This window comes from Hyalella azteca, unplaced genomic scaffold (assembly GCF_000764305.2).
Source record: "Hyalella azteca isolate HAZT.00-mixed unplaced genomic scaffold, Hazt_2.0.2 contig10792, whole genome shotgun sequence".
Taxonomy (NCBI): Eukaryota; Metazoa; Arthropoda; class Malacostraca; order Amphipoda; family Hyalellidae; genus Hyalella; species Hyalella azteca.
The window spans coordinates 141,364-157,361 of NW_025940813.1; the positions used below are offsets into that span (position 1 = coordinate 141,364).

Consider the following 15,998-nt stretch of genomic DNA (forward strand, 5'->3'; position numbering starts at 1 on the left):
ATTTTCACGTTTTTTTACTTTAATATTTTGCAAGCAGTTTATTATTTTTAACGCACCATTTGATCTTTTGATTCGTTTTATGTTTACAAAACCATCGGTAAAAATTTCTCTCATAACTGAGCGCTCGTTCATTTGAAAGATTTAATGAAGCTTTTTATGTTTAAAGCCAACGAAGGAACATAAAGACTTTTTTTAAGAGTACCTTGCAACCACCAAAGAATGTTTTTCGAATATTGCCAGAAAATTTCCAATTGTTTCGACACATGCCAGGTAATTGAAAATAAAAGGCATTAATGCACCATCCAGTACTGATATCCTATTTAAAATCAAATTATATTCATAATCGATTAAATTTTTTATGTTTTTAGAAATTTATAGCATTCATGACACCTTTTTCCGATTCCGTCTGAACTTTAATAGAAACAATGGTGAGATTTGACCTTTTTCTGCAGCCTTAAACTTTAAACGACCTTTTATATATATTTAATTGTGTCGGACTTGATGAATGAATGAAGAATGAAAAATTAACTCTTATTTTTTGAATTATTATGGTCGGTAAGTGACCTTTTGGCATGCCTCTATTCGTCAATGCTTTTTAAATGAGCCGGGCGCTGATTTTCAAAAGGAATTTTCTGCATAAGTATTTAATATTAATATAGCTGCTATTGAAAGGGACAATTTTTATTGATCGAGTGTCAAATACTTCACTTTTGATCAAACACTTCAACTTCACTGCGTAAATACAAAGTCTCGACAAAAAGTTGCATGTTGTTGTTATAACTTCTCTACAAAGAAGGTTCTTTTTTTAGAAACTATTTTACAGGTAATTCCCTGGTTGATGTTTTTTGTAGGTTTATGATAAAATATGGCAATTATCGATAAGGTTTAGAGGGAATGTCACCATATAATAAATAATCATAAAATGACATACGTATAATGTCGAAATTTCAAAAAAGTTGGAAACACAATCAGGTATTGAACCTCAATCTTTTAAAGTCAGTGATTCAGTTCATAAACTTTAAGTGCACAATATAATGAATTTCAACGAATTAATTACAAAAAATTGTAATTCATTAACAATCCCCATAAATTTACCGTCTAACCAGAAGAGAAGCACAGCCGCTATCAATCGGCAGTCAGCGTCTACGAGCGGAGCGTCGGCATGACAAAACCTCCCCCGCGGATATGAACTGTCATGGTCGCCGAGAGCTGTGTCGCCAACTTGTCTGATGTTTCCTTTCATTTTATTTGAACTAATTTAAGTTAGTAGGAACTCATTTCAACTTACAACTCGCGCTGTCTTCCGCTCACGCTTTATATTACAATCCTGAAAATAGGAGCGTGTAAGTTCTGTCATGGTTGTGGACGAAAATTATTATCAGATGCTCCAAGAAAGTGATAAATTTTCTGTTTTGTTTCTAACGAATTACGGTGGTAAAATAAATCATGAATAAACGGCGTAGCATAATCTTGCAATTTGACATCAATTTAAAGCTTGGCATGGAGAATGCCAAGCTTTAAATGAGTTTTGAAACTTAGATACGTTATTAATTCGCGACTTAGTTTATTGAGAACATTATATTTACCAAGAGATTAACAATATTTTAGATCAAACACCCATTTATGCAATAAAAATAACGACTATCTAATTAGATTCGTACCGCACAAGAACAGCCGACTTATGTAAAAATTTTATGTGTTTTAAGACGTCAAAGTAACAGTTTTTAACAATTATCACTAAATGTTTTAACAAGAATATTAGATGAACTTTAATTCCTCGATTACATGCAAATGGAGCAGGTAATTAAGAGCGAATTAGAAATTATCTTATATAATTAGATTGACTAAATAATAAACAAATTCTATCTGCTACAAATTTAGAAGAAAAACTAAAAACCCAAGTATGATAAATGATTTCTTATAATGAGATTTTTTCAAATAAATATTTCTGTTGTCTTTAGATAATTCTTCATTTTAAATATCCTATATCCATTAAAAGTTGTTATTGTGCCTACAGGGCATACTAGTACGTGGTCGCGCTTAATTGCGATATTATAGGAAAATATTTAAATTTGAGATTGTGTGGCGATTGAATGACTCCCCTCAGTCTCAGTTTTTAATTTTTTTTTCTATTATCACATATTGTTTCAGGATATTATCGCGCCTCATTAAATTAGATTTCGTTTTCAAACACTGCTTACCTCGTGTACTTGACTTGAAAAGCATTACACAAGCAAAATATCACATTTTCTGTTTTACTTCGTCATGGAAAGCAGCGATATTGCCCTTTGACTATAAAATCATCATTCTTTCATACCATTTAATTGTGAATATGCTCCACTCCACCAAGGGCAATTCAACATAATATTAGTTCATTAAAAATATTTCTGTGAAGAGCCAGTATCCTACTTTATGTTTGCTAGCCTCCAGGTTGACAGCTGCTGTTCAGCGCAGCGCTAGTGCAACTTGAACCCAAAAAGCTAATGATGTCACTGCAAACTTTGTTACGGCCTCGAAACATGGCCAACTAAAGTGGACATTGTTCTTCAGTTTGCCTGTTTTCTCACCCCTAGAAATGTCGAGCAAGAAATGTGTTTATCTTATAAACGAAATGCAAATATAATTTAGGCTGCCGAAGAGGATGCCAGTGGAAAATTTTACACTGGTAAGATAAATCGATGATCAAATACCAAAAATCTGTGTACAGCAAGATAAAAATTAAATTTTATGATGATTAAAATTCACTTTGATCATTCGGTCAACAGTCCATGTTGATCAGTGTCTATTGCACACATTTCTTTAATGTTTTTCATACTTGAATGAATACAATGAACATAAAGTATCTAACTCGGGTGTGTTGTACCAAAATTTTCAGGTTTTTCTATAGCTCAATTAGAATGTGAGTAAGTTGTTCGATAGGACTGAAAATTATTACAAACAACTTCAAACGCATTACTGAAAATAATTTCTTTACGTGAAATTTTCAAGACTATATGATTCTTGATGCAAAGAGTCTTTTTAAATTAAGAATTTTACCTTGTAAACTCTTCTAATTATCAAAGGACCGATTTTTGTGTCGCATTATCCGTAACCAAAAGAAAATAACGTAAAACCATTTATCCTTAAATCTTCTGGTATATGATATTCCCACTGATGTAAAATTTTCATGTCAGCGCACTTAGGAATTATTTGGGAAGTACTTTAAATATCTAAGAAATTCCTAAAAATTTAACACCTGCTTGAAAAAATGATGATTGAAAGTACCAGCACTAGTAATATTGAATAAATGCTGATGTATTTAATAATGCTATTCCTTAATAATTCTAATAATTATTACTAATTTATAATGATAACTAATTACTGAATAACTAATACCAATGCAATAAAACTATGATTTAATAATAGTAATAATTGGTGCTCCAATGTAATCTCTTTGCTGTTGTATATTTGTTTCAAGACAAATTAAAAATTTTAATTAGATCTTCAGTTGCTAATGTTGAGCCTTTCATGATCCTATTAATGCGTGTGCTTATATTCATCATTCACATAACATCGATTTTATTTGCGACCATCTCGACTCATTATTTTGATTTAAATTTCTCGACGTTGTTCCATACTTATTCAAATTAAAAATTGTTCGCAATTCACCTGGCAATTTTAAAAGAGTTAAATTCTACAGATTTTACGTCAGAAATCACGTGTCTACTGGACATTTCGCCTGGAATAAAACTCTTGAAATGCTCATAAGACAAACGAGGTCTCAGCAGCTGGTAGCTTATCAGCGATCTCAAAAAGAGCAAAGAAAATTGCAGAGTTTTGCGGGACCATGAAAGGCAGCGCGTAGAGGACAGTCTGACGTACAAGCACTTCATCAAGCGCGACGTTCGATTTAATCTGCACTATCACACTTTTCTAACTTACCTGCGTGCTCCTGATTGAACTTTTACAATTGCAATGATCAATGAGAAATCGAATTTAAGCTGCACAAAGTGTAACAGTAACTCGCACTCTCTCTTGCAGTAACGCTAACTTTCACGTGCAGTAACGCTAACTTTCACGTGCAGTAACTCTCACTTTCCACTTGCAGTAACGCTAATTTTCATGTGCAGTAACGCTAACTTTCACGTGCAGTAACTCTCACTTTCCACTTGCAGTATCGTTAATCCACATGCAGTAACGCTAACTTTCACGTGCAGTAACGCGTACTGTATACTGTATAGAAACGAATAGCCACTAAGCGCTCCATTTTGCATTGTTTCATCTCGCAGCATTGCACAGGAAAATGATTGCTAAAATAAGAATGTCCTTACGCTAAACTGTCGTCTTCACAAAGTTTAAACTCTTCTTTTAATCCGGTATTGTTTTCTTGTCCTGCATCTAAAATCAAATTGAGATATTTTTGTGTATCTTAGGCTATAACCTCTCAGCAAGATTTCACCTCAATTTTAACTATAAAATTATGACTTTCTACTTCAGAATAATCACGGAAGAATACATTGATTTTAAAATGACTTTAATATTATAATTAATTTTCCTTCTTCGTCATAACAGCGACACTCACGCTAGACTGCGTCGGAATAATTTCCCGCGATTTTTGCCCATTTTTGAGCGAAAGGTCGCCACGCTAGAAACAATTACGTTTCTCCTATTTTGCCCACACGGATTCGAAACCATTTTCCAGACCAGTGATGGAGAAAACTGTAAAAACTTCCTAAAAACTAAAATCAGAACATCGCTCCATTGTTGATAACGTAAGCTAGCAACACATGGATAATATAACATATTTTTTATCAGATAGTTTTATATCGTCTGGATTATTTTCCATCTTGCTCTCCTATTACCGCATAGCTTCTGTATGTGTAAGATATCGTTTTTTTTTCTTTAAAAATAACACTCTAGCACGTATGTTAGTGATCCTCACTAATTTCCACTGAAATTATAAATCGAAATTTATAGATAAAATTGAACAATGAAAATACTAACTCTAATTACAGCTTTATTAATGATCAAATAAATTTCTTTCATACATTTTACATACCTAGAATTTCTTAAGTGGATTAATGCATTAAAAGAACAAAGCGATACAAACCTGCGCAGTAGTCAATTATTTCTGTAACGTTAGGAATAATAAATTAACAGTGGAATTCTAATTCAAGGTTAACTCATGAGCATAATCTATGAGATTCGTATCGTTCCAATAATATGTTCGTTGATTCCGACGACATTCTGCACCGAAACAAAAGGAAGTGGTGAAATCAGAAAAATGCTTAACTCTTTAATGAGTTCTCTTTATCTCTTTACGCTAAACTCATTAGTGAGTTCCCATTAGTTCTTAGTGCAAAACCCATTAGTGTGTTCTTAAACCTCGGTTGCCTCCTCACACGCTTGCCTTATATCGATAATTTATTTCCGGAGCGATAATTGCATATGCATTTTTTGGCTCCTTTGCCTGAGTGGTGAAAGAATTTATTCTGGGTATATCCTTTAAAAAAAATAAGAATAAATATAGATGTTCTTTCACACGGGCAGTAAAATCTATTACTCAATGCAGTGCGCTACATGCAAGTTAAAAAGGCCTCTAAATGAATAGTTTTAATTTGGATCAGAATATAATATTAATCGGATCAGAACCAAAACGTGCTGCCAGTGAATTTTAAAATTCCCAGTCTCAGGAGCGGGTTAATTGAAAAGTCTTAGATAATTTTCTGCGTATTTATTTAGCGAGATTCGGTAATAAGCTCGACAAATAGACGGCAATTATCGCATAGAATTAACATAATAATAGGGTTGTCTAGAAAAAAATTTGTTGAATTGCAGTTTAAACTTGGAAAATATCACTAAAATTTGTAAATATTCATAATGAAAAAAATTAACCAAGCGTGGAAAATGTCGAAGAAAAAATGGTCAACGAAACTGATAAGCGCAGCCAGGCTGGTACATAATGAACTAGCAATCAAGTTTTTCGGGTCGCAAAAAAAATATACCATTAACCGTGACACTGATGGTCGTAACTGTGATGTGTATGAAGCTCTACTAAGATCGTAATATTTCATCACTCACAGATGAATTTGGAAGACTTTGCTTGTACACGAATGAAAATTTTGGCTGATGGACTTCCGAGATCGCCTTCACTTTTTTAAGACTTCTTCAACTTTTAACGTTTCTCTTAACGAGAAAATATTTTCGATTTGATCTGATCAATTGTGATCCAAACTCCGAATGGAACGTATTCTTCAAGAAATTAATTGAGCTCAACGTTGTTTTTGACTCCATGCCTCCTGTTAGCCAAAGTGTTCGCTGTTTTCGCGTCCGCAAAACAGGGGATTGTTTTCACTCCCCAGATCGATGGTTGACATACATTGAAAAAAAAACATCTCTTCCATTCGCAGAATCAACGCTCTTGACAACTTCTTACGACGGCATTAATGTTTAAATTCTTTGCTCACGTGTTAAAAGATTTCATTTTATCTGTAAAAGGTTGGAATATTCTAACACTAATTACCGTGGATATAATTCCTCGTCGTTTTACATTTAACCTTGTTTTGGCGATGTTTGAATAAAACTACTATCAATAGTCATGGAGGTAAAGAGTTAAATAGGAAAATTGTTCACGTTCTACTATCGACAGTAACGTTTTTCGTGCTGGACTTTTTTTAGCCAACTTATCATTATCTAGCAAATTGAAAAATTATTTCAATGACATTCGGCTTATCAATAATAAAATAAGCCAAATTAATGTTAATATATTCACGATGGAAATACCTTCTTTTTCAGATCGACGGCTACCTTTACAACAAAGGCCAGAGCGTGATCTTCAGAGTAGACCCTGCGATGACGACGCACGTGAACATCACAGGCGGTCCGCTGGTCTACAAATATCGCTTTGAGGAACTGTATGTCCACTTCGGAGAGCACGACAACGTTGGCTCCGAGCATCAGATCAATGGAAACGCATTTCCTGCTGAGGTTGGTTACTTAGATAACACTGCCTGTAGTAAATAAAAATATAGCTCAGTACTCACTGCAGTGAGTGACAGAGAGCGCATTTTCTCGTCGACGAATAATGTGAAGTCACGGACTGACAGACAGACAAACGGACAGATGGACGGACGGACATGGCGAGCACAATAGTGCATTTTTTCCATAAATGAGAAAATGCGCTAAAAACTCATTTATCTGCCTGGAGCTATACATGCACTTCTGATAACACGGCAGACGGTTTCTCGGCATTACGAGTCGAGGTTCCAAAACTCGCTAGCTACTCGTTATTAGAAGCATAAATCTTCAACAAGTAAAATTTGACCGACCATGTATATAAATTTTCAGTAAAATTTCGTTTCGGTACACGATGGGTTTTTCGCAACATAACAAATAGACTCGATGAATTTTGAAGATGAAACAAGAAATTTTCTGAACTCAATCCCATATTATTAAGGCAGGTAAAAATCGTGCATGTCACGATGCCCGTCCGTTCAACATGAAGCGCTTATATAAATTATGTTACATTTCAAGCTACGCTTGATTTTTTTTAGTAATTCTCAACTAGATTTTACAGATACCGTCTCTACACTAACATCTTATTCGTTCCAATAAATTTTAGCAAAAATGTGTCTGTATAACCTTATTTACGATCTTATAATCAAGTTTTCCATGAAGTAAATAATATGCACTGCAAGAAACTTTATAACTCTCCCGACTTGACCCTCGTAGGGAAGTCCTAAAATTGTTGAAAGGTTTTAACCTTTAAGTTATAGCTCGAGACATTTATAGAAGAGGACAGATTCCATGTTCGTTCTTCACCTCTTTAAAGCTTTTCTGGCCATTATTAGATCATATTTTCAAGCATAATTTCAAGCATTATTTTCTAGCATTATTTTCCAGCAGTATTTTCTAGCATTATTTTCCAGCATTATTTTCTAGCATTATTTTCTAGCATTATTTTCTAGCACTGTTTTGTACCATTATTTTCTATCAGTATTTTCAAGCATCATTTTCTAGCATTATTTTCTATCATTATTTTCTATCATTATTTTCCAGCATTATTTTCTAGCAATATTTTCTAGCATTATTTTCTAGCATTATTTTCTATCATTATTCTCTACCATTATTTTTTACCAGTATTTTCTAGCATTATTTTCTAGCATTACCTCTACACTTGAGTCTATGACCTCGTATCCGATTCAGGGAAGTTACGAACCAGTGAAGTCAGTGAAGTCAGTGAAGTCAACCTAGTCTCGCGAAGTGCGTTCTATTTTTTAGTAATGACACGAGGAGCTGTCACGGGTCCCGGGACTCGACACAATTTTCGTGTCAGTGTGCCAGAAAGAGCTGAGGGGACCGACAGATTGCCGTCACAGCTTCTGACCTGAGAAAAACGACCTCCTAAAAAACGGCGAAAAATTGCAGTCTCCTCGTTCACGGCCCATGGCTGGCGCGCGTTCACAGACTTTCCTGCACGACAATAATTGATGGCTATAGAGATCACAGAAATTATCTTTTTTTTCATGAAGGTTATTGCCCAAATTTAGCAAAATTACGCACTCTTAGCTCGAGCGGGAACTTGGAAAACAATTATCTAAATTCAGTTAAACTTTATTATTTTCACGGGCATGGCTTTATTTTTCTGAATGCCTTGACTTGAGATTATAAAGAAATCTCACACAAAATATCGTAACATTTCTAGAAAAAGATTCCCACACTGTTCGCTTGCTAATATCTTGAATTTTTTTTATATTTCTGGAGCAAATTGTTTCTTTCCGGAAGACGGTCTTTGTAATATTAATAATCTGCCACGAGCACAAGAGCTGACTATTAATTATGTTTATATAACTACTTACTAAACACTGCAGTACAACATATCCCACATATTATTGTATATACAATATTACAAAGGCACATCTTGGACATTTTATTTTATTTTTAAAAAAATCCACAGCGACTTAGCGGTTTTCTCCATGCCCAAATAACCACTAACAATAACGCAAGCCTAAATTAATGTCAGAATCTTTTTGTCCACAAATAGAACCCGGTCTTTGGCCCATTCTTGCACAAGCCCAATTAACGAAAAAATTACCGAGAATTTTAATGTTCCATTATTTCAATTTCCTCCAAATTAGAGCGATTGTGTAATCAAGAAATGAATCTCTATTCGTCCGGTGAACACGCAAGCCAAGTGTCCACTCTTAATTAAAATTTGATTCGCTAGTCAAATCATCGCCCAGTTTCTTCTATATTAAATATAAAATGTAAAATGCAGACATTTCTAAGTTCTACGTATTTATTGGCTACTCCTTTAATTTATACGTGCTCGCTCCCAAGAACTGCTTGATCTAATTGATGAATAAATTGCATTTAGGAATAATTGATTGAGATTAGAAAGCAGGATAAGAGTTTTATCACAAAAGCGTTTCACAAATTGGCTTTGTCACCGTAAAAAGTTGTTACCCGCTTATTAAATTTAAAGTCTTAATGCTGAAAAGTTAATCTCAATATCATAGCCAATTAACTCCATTTATTTTGAGAGCAATGCATCAGCAGGGAAATATGCAAGAGAGTCGTCTTACTCAATCGAGTTGCGATAAAAGGAGAGTTGTTCAATTGAGTTGAAAGTGAAATTTTAATACAATTTCAGCAAGCTGTTGACTGCTGAAAAACTGTAACCCATTAATCAAACGACTGAATTACAATTGGATTCAAACAATCAAAAAATTCTTAATGAATTGAATTTTATTTATTTGCATTTTTTTTAGAAAAATTCATTGATTATCGTCATTAAATTTCTTCTGATTATTGGGTGTTTTTACCATACAATTACGTACTTGAATGATTTTCATATATACCAAAAGTACCTAATAAAGAATAAATTTTCCGTTGAAATATTTGTGAAATTTTTTGCTTAGATGCCCATGATTTCTGCAGTGTAGTCGATCTTCTATGCTAAAATATTATCGGTATAAACTACAGCAATATTTTCACCCCGCTCGATGCAATGCGATGGCTCTCATCCACTGAAATATTCGCACTATGTGTGCTACGCTGGAATATGAGGGAGCGTTTACTCATAGTCTAAAACAAAAATATTGTGCTTGTTGATATATATGAATTTCTTCTTATAGGTAAATGCACAAATAATAATTCATAAACGAATACTGTAAATATTTATACTTCGTATAGGTCGTAAGAAATATTGACAAATTAATATTGACAGCAGGGTAACATGGGGCAGCGAGCCCACTGCGGGTCACGGGACCAAGGGTGGGCGCCTTGCCCCAAGCCCATGGGCCCATTGCCCCAGGGGTGGGGCAATGGGCCCATTTTGACACTTTTTACAAAATAGTGTTTCACTTAAAATTGAATAACTCTATAGGCGTCTAATTCACATCATACATTCCTCATTAGTTGCACCTTTAAACAAAACAAAAAACCACTTCGTATCAATTAAAATTTCATCAAAAATTTAGTTTAAAAAAAGTGGGGGGCGCGCTGCCCCACGTTACCCTACTTGAAAATTAAAAGATTTATTTTTCCATTATATTGAAGTCCCAAATACTGTGCTCAAGATGCAGCTTTTCATACAAAATAAATTATTTTCTGGAAGCTGATTTAGGAATTCTATTTTTCAACTATGAATATCAGTGAAGAAAACACAAACGAACAATTGAGAATAATACAAAGAATTAAGAATTTATTGAAATCAATTCACACTTATCCGAGACATCTTTACAAATCAACTGTATACGTTACTGTATAATTTCAGGTGGATCTCTCCCACTGTCATAATTCTTCAGAATATTTACACTGAACGCTCAATATTAATATATAAATTATTCAATCTTTCATTTACAATATTTTTCCAGTGATATTAGTGCCGTGGCGAAAATTAGTAACCATGAATGCAGCTTTCTTATCCGCCGAACAACTTGATTTGATTTTAGATACATTATAGTATCATATAGCATTTTGGCTATCAAATTCCCGAATTTCAACTATTTCGTCTGTCCATTCAAATAACTTTCTGACACGGTATGAAAATAACAGCAAATTCCTAAAATGAAATTATTCAATCGTTACACCATTCTCACGAAATCGTTACACCATTTCTTTTGTCCATAATATTTTATGGACAAAAATTAAGTGTTCCTCAAAATAATTATATATCATTTGGCGCTGAGCAGCTACAGCTGTACGGGTTCAACGCTGATCTCTACCCCAACATGAGTGAAGCGCAGCAGAACAGCAACGGCATCGTCGGAGTCAGCGTCATGATTCAGGTCTGCATTAAAAGATGTTTTAATTTTTCACTGCTTACTACACGAAACATTCATTTCTTATCATCATATAGGTGTACAGTTTCTGGATTCAATAAAGTTTAGCACATTATTGACTATTGTTTTTTCACTTACGTTCCTTTCTCATTCAAGTCGAAATTCATTAATTTGTCATCTTCATTCAAGTTTATTTGTTTTTATTTGTCATCTGCAACAGGAGCCTATTTGATCCTATGGATTTCAAATACTTAGAATACTTCGAAGGATATTCTCTATAACTCGAGCAATTAATTTAACTGCCCTATAATCATCTAGATTAAGTGCATTATGAATTAGTACATAAGCCTCTTAAAAATTACTCACCTATATTTTCTAAATAACTTAAACCATTTTACGCTGCTTATCCGATCTATTTTAGTCTTTACGATATTTCGGGCCACTACAACATTACTGCTCTGTTTCTAATTCCTGTCTTTCCACGATTTCATTTCGGGTCATTGCGTTTTCATTTCTGCTTCGTGCATCCTATTTAAACTTCTGACCCTTTTATCACTGCGTTATTCCTGAGACCGGCAATTTTTCCGTCAGATCGGACAGTCCGGCAACGACGAGTTCCGAATCCTGTCCTCGGGCTTCAACAAGATCGTGTACAGAGGAGACCGCAGCGCCGTGAAGCACATCTCGCTGGCCGGTCTGCTGCCGCTAACCCAGCATTACATGACATACGACGGCTCTACCACACACCCTGGTTGCTGGGAGACAACCACGTGGTTGCTCATGAACAAACCTATTTATATCACCAAGCAGGAGGTGAGTTATTTACCTTTAGTCATTATCCGATGCCACCTACATTAATGCAGCCGAACTGAAAACTAGCTGGGTGCTCATTTTATTTGTTGAACATTAAAATAAGCTACTTTTATTTCACCAAACATCATACGATGGACGTGTGCGTTTTCAATAAAAGAAATATATACGAATCATCAAACAGAAATTGGAGGTGGATTGTTCATAAATTTCTCAATCAATTTGTCCAGGCCACCGACAAAAAAATGGTGTCTAATTCTTGATGCATGGAATACACCTGTTCTGGACACTTTATTTGCACGAGATGAAACCTCCTCTGTTCAGTACAATAAGTTTACTGTTTTTTTAATATCTATCATATCAGGGATTTATTCCTAAATTAAATAAGAGATACGGACGGATGTTTTATAAATCCGAACTTAATAAATTGCAATTTTTAGGTGGTCGCAATTCCGCTTTTCTGACATTTAATCGTATTACAACTTGTTAGGGGCATATAAACATTTTAAAGTATTAGATCATTACATAACTAACGCGACGCATTACATGCATTCGAGAACGGCAACTTTGCCTTGTGATGTATCGAGTCCTCATGAATAAATCTTGTACAAGGTCTGACATTACACCACGATAGTTTCAGTAGTACAATTATTGAAGCCAAATCCTAATTAATAATCTTTTAATGCGTCGATTATCGATAATCTTTTAATGCCTTATGCTTTTTAATGCCTTTTTTAAGCCTCGGTAGTTAATGGCGAACTATATACATTATTCATATTGATAGCCAACATTTTCTTCTGCCAGTTACTCGCCCTACGGCAGCTCTACCAAGGCGACAGAACTCTGCCTAAAACCAAGATGGCGAACAACTTTCGGCCCGTGAAGGCTCTGCACCACCGAACGGTGCGCACTAACATCGACTTCACTACAGACAACAGGCAAAAAGATTGTCCTTCCATGCACCGCGAAATGTTTTATGCAGGTAATGTTAACAGATTAATCGTTTTAAATTTATTTGGGCTGAATCTTCATTGTTGTAAATTAAAAAGAATTTCAGTTAGAGTAAAAAAATATCAGTTTTAGTAAAAAATATCGGTTTGGGTAGTAAAAAATATCAGTTTGAAGCAAGTTTGGATGAATTTGATCGTGTTATCTACAAATAATATGATTTAAATATAATTATAACATGGATTCATATAATGCAAGAATTTCTCTACTAGTTCGTTAAAAACTTAATTCAAGTTAACTTTTGGCACTGCATGAAATATTTTGAATGATTATATGAAGAACAACAAATGTTTCAAAGCATCATTTATACCATGCATTAGAGAGCAAACTTTTGATGGATACCTATAATTTATTCAAACAAAACTTAATGACTTGGCAGATACATTTTTGTATGTTAAAGCAAGTATTGCCGCCTTGTAATATCATCGTCGGGATTTTAATATTATTTTAATAACAATAGCGACGCTATTGTAGTACACAACTGTGGTTATTGCACTCGAGAACAATCCTGAACGTATTTTCGAAAAGTTATTTGTTACTTTTCGAATGCATCAAACGTATTGTTTTCAACGCATTATTAGGGTGAAAATTTTACAGAAAAATTGTTTTTCTAAATTTGGAATGCTTTGTAGAAAACTTTGGCCGCGTTCGTTGTCAGGCGCACAATGATTTCTGCATATCATAGTTTATTCCAGAGACAAATAATATAATTGAGGGAAAATATTATCATATGATCTATACGAATTTTAGAGAATTAAGCGAAAATATGCACAGGAAAATAACATTTAAAATATAACACATTGAACTGACAGCACAAGAATTAAGCGAAAATATGCACAGGAAAATAACATTTAAAATATAACACAGTGAACTGACCGCACAGAAAAAACTACCGCGAAACTCAAAACACACAGATTCCTTTCATAATATCATTTTAGTGTAAAGCGATTTGCCATGAGTAACGATATTATCTCAGTCATTATCCTATGACTTTTCGGGAAACATAAAAACGGACAGTTTGCTCTGCATTCTCATTGATTACCCTTCATACCTAAGGCCTCGTGATAGCCTTCAATTCTCACCGTAATTACCCCGACAACGATGGGATTCAGGGCCAGAGCTGGCACGATTACGAAGCTTCGCGAGCAAATAAAATAATTTTCGTAAATCTGGAGGGCAGTCTCAGTGGACGTCCTAATAGCCTCATGATAGTAAGAAGACAGATGATGGGTATTAGGTTTTCTTCCTGCCCATGACAGATGAAGGGAATCAGATAGCTTTGCCGGGATGATCTGCCTTGAAGAGGTACGCGCAAATGGCACTGCTGCTTCTTCTTGACAAATGGCCTCCTGGGATCCCACCCAAAACGCCCCCGAACAACGCACAATAATTCTAGGTCATAATGTAGCCTAATTGCGCCCTTCCGCTGCTATAACCTTCACCACAACTCATGGTGCTCAAATTCTTGGCTAAAATGATGACCAATGAAAGACTTTTTTGATGAAAAATGTTCCAGGATAAAACTGGTTTGATAGAAAAATTACCACCAAAGAAAATCAAAGCGGAATTTTTAGGAACTTTCTGATATATAGACCACATTCTGGCCCCAATTTGAGCCGTTTCATATCTAGGATGATGTAGTGATTTTAAAATATAAAATTTAATTTATCATAATAATTAGTAGAGACTCTGTTGTTGGTAAACTGAATTCATGAAAACTGCTTCTTTGCAATTAATTCTTGCCAGATTTTTATGTTACGAAGTTAAAATAATTAATTTTAGTGAGCGTAAAGCCTGTACATGCACCGAGGTGATGAACTTGTACTCATCGGTTGAGTGAACCTTCGCTCGGTCTTCTTATAAGGAACACCGTCGTCAAAACTTGTACACTGTCATTTTTAACGTAAGCAAAGTACGTACAAATTGTCTCACTTTAGCGGCCCATAACTTCTTCTTAAACAAGCGGCTGTTTAGTTCAAGAACTGAGACGGATTACCAAAGTTTCTTAGCCAAAGTGCGCTCTCAGAATGCGTCCACTTGACGCTTTACGCAAGAATTTTAGATCCGTCAATCAGGATTTCAACGAAATTTTCATAAAACCACGAATCTTATAAAAAAAAACACAATATCAATTTGGAAAGATAAAGTTGTAGAGAGTGATTGAGAGGAATTTCATTGCATTAAATGCCCATTTATAAGCAATCGTATCGAAAATCATCTTTTGCGTTGTTGAGGACCAATTTCCTATGTCTTTGTTAAATTGAAAATGTCCACCAATTTCTTCACATATTTTATTCGGCAATGGCGAGAGGTTTATGTTCTCAGACAACAATATTTATTACAAATATTGTATACCGATTATAATATCTTAATATAACAGCTATAATACTACGGTGACAGCTTTAGCAGTTGTAATAATGCGGTTACTGCTCCAGCAGCTATATTATGGTGACTACTCTAGCAGCTCTAGTAATACGATTACTGCTATAGCAGCTGTAACAATACGGTTACTGCTCCAGCAGCTATAAAACGCTGACTGTTCTAGCAGCTATAATAAAACGCTGACTGTTCTGGCAGCTGTAATGTCTTTTGAATTAAATTTCTATTTAGAATTCCACAAAACTGCATATCACTTGCTCATGATTCTAATTCTAAAGAAAAATATAAAAACCGCACAACTAAAGCCGCCGCATGATTTCATAAACATTATTATGGCCGGCTATAATATCACGATTCTTTGATTCCAACCCAAGTCGAAAAAGCTTGTAAGTTGCTGATCTTATTATGAGTCCTTGCAATCCCTTCGTTATCGGAGCAGAAACTTCAGCACTTAAGACGGCAGGACTGAGCCCCAAACTCGTTTTTATTATTTCTCCAATTTTCAAAACATAATTGGAAGGGCCACTAGCGTGGATG

The 15,998-nt window shown here is 34.7% G+C and overlaps 1 protein-coding gene across 1 annotated transcript in view; it reads left to right on the forward strand.

Annotated features, from left to right (window-relative positions):
• Window positions 1-15,998, forward strand: part of LOC108680619 (carbonic anhydrase-related protein 10) — a 72,106-nt gene that overhangs the window by 53,246 nt on the left and 2,862 nt on the right. The window contains exons 4-7 of the mRNA XM_018169493.2: window positions 6,775-6,966; window positions 11,175-11,270; window positions 11,856-12,077; window positions 12,879-13,056. Of these exons, the coding sequence (XP_018024982.1) occupies window positions 6,775-6,966; window positions 11,175-11,270; window positions 11,856-12,077; window positions 12,879-13,056 (688 nt within the window). The remainder of the gene's footprint in view (window positions 1-6,774; window positions 6,967-11,174; window positions 11,271-11,855; window positions 12,078-12,878; window positions 13,057-15,998) is intronic.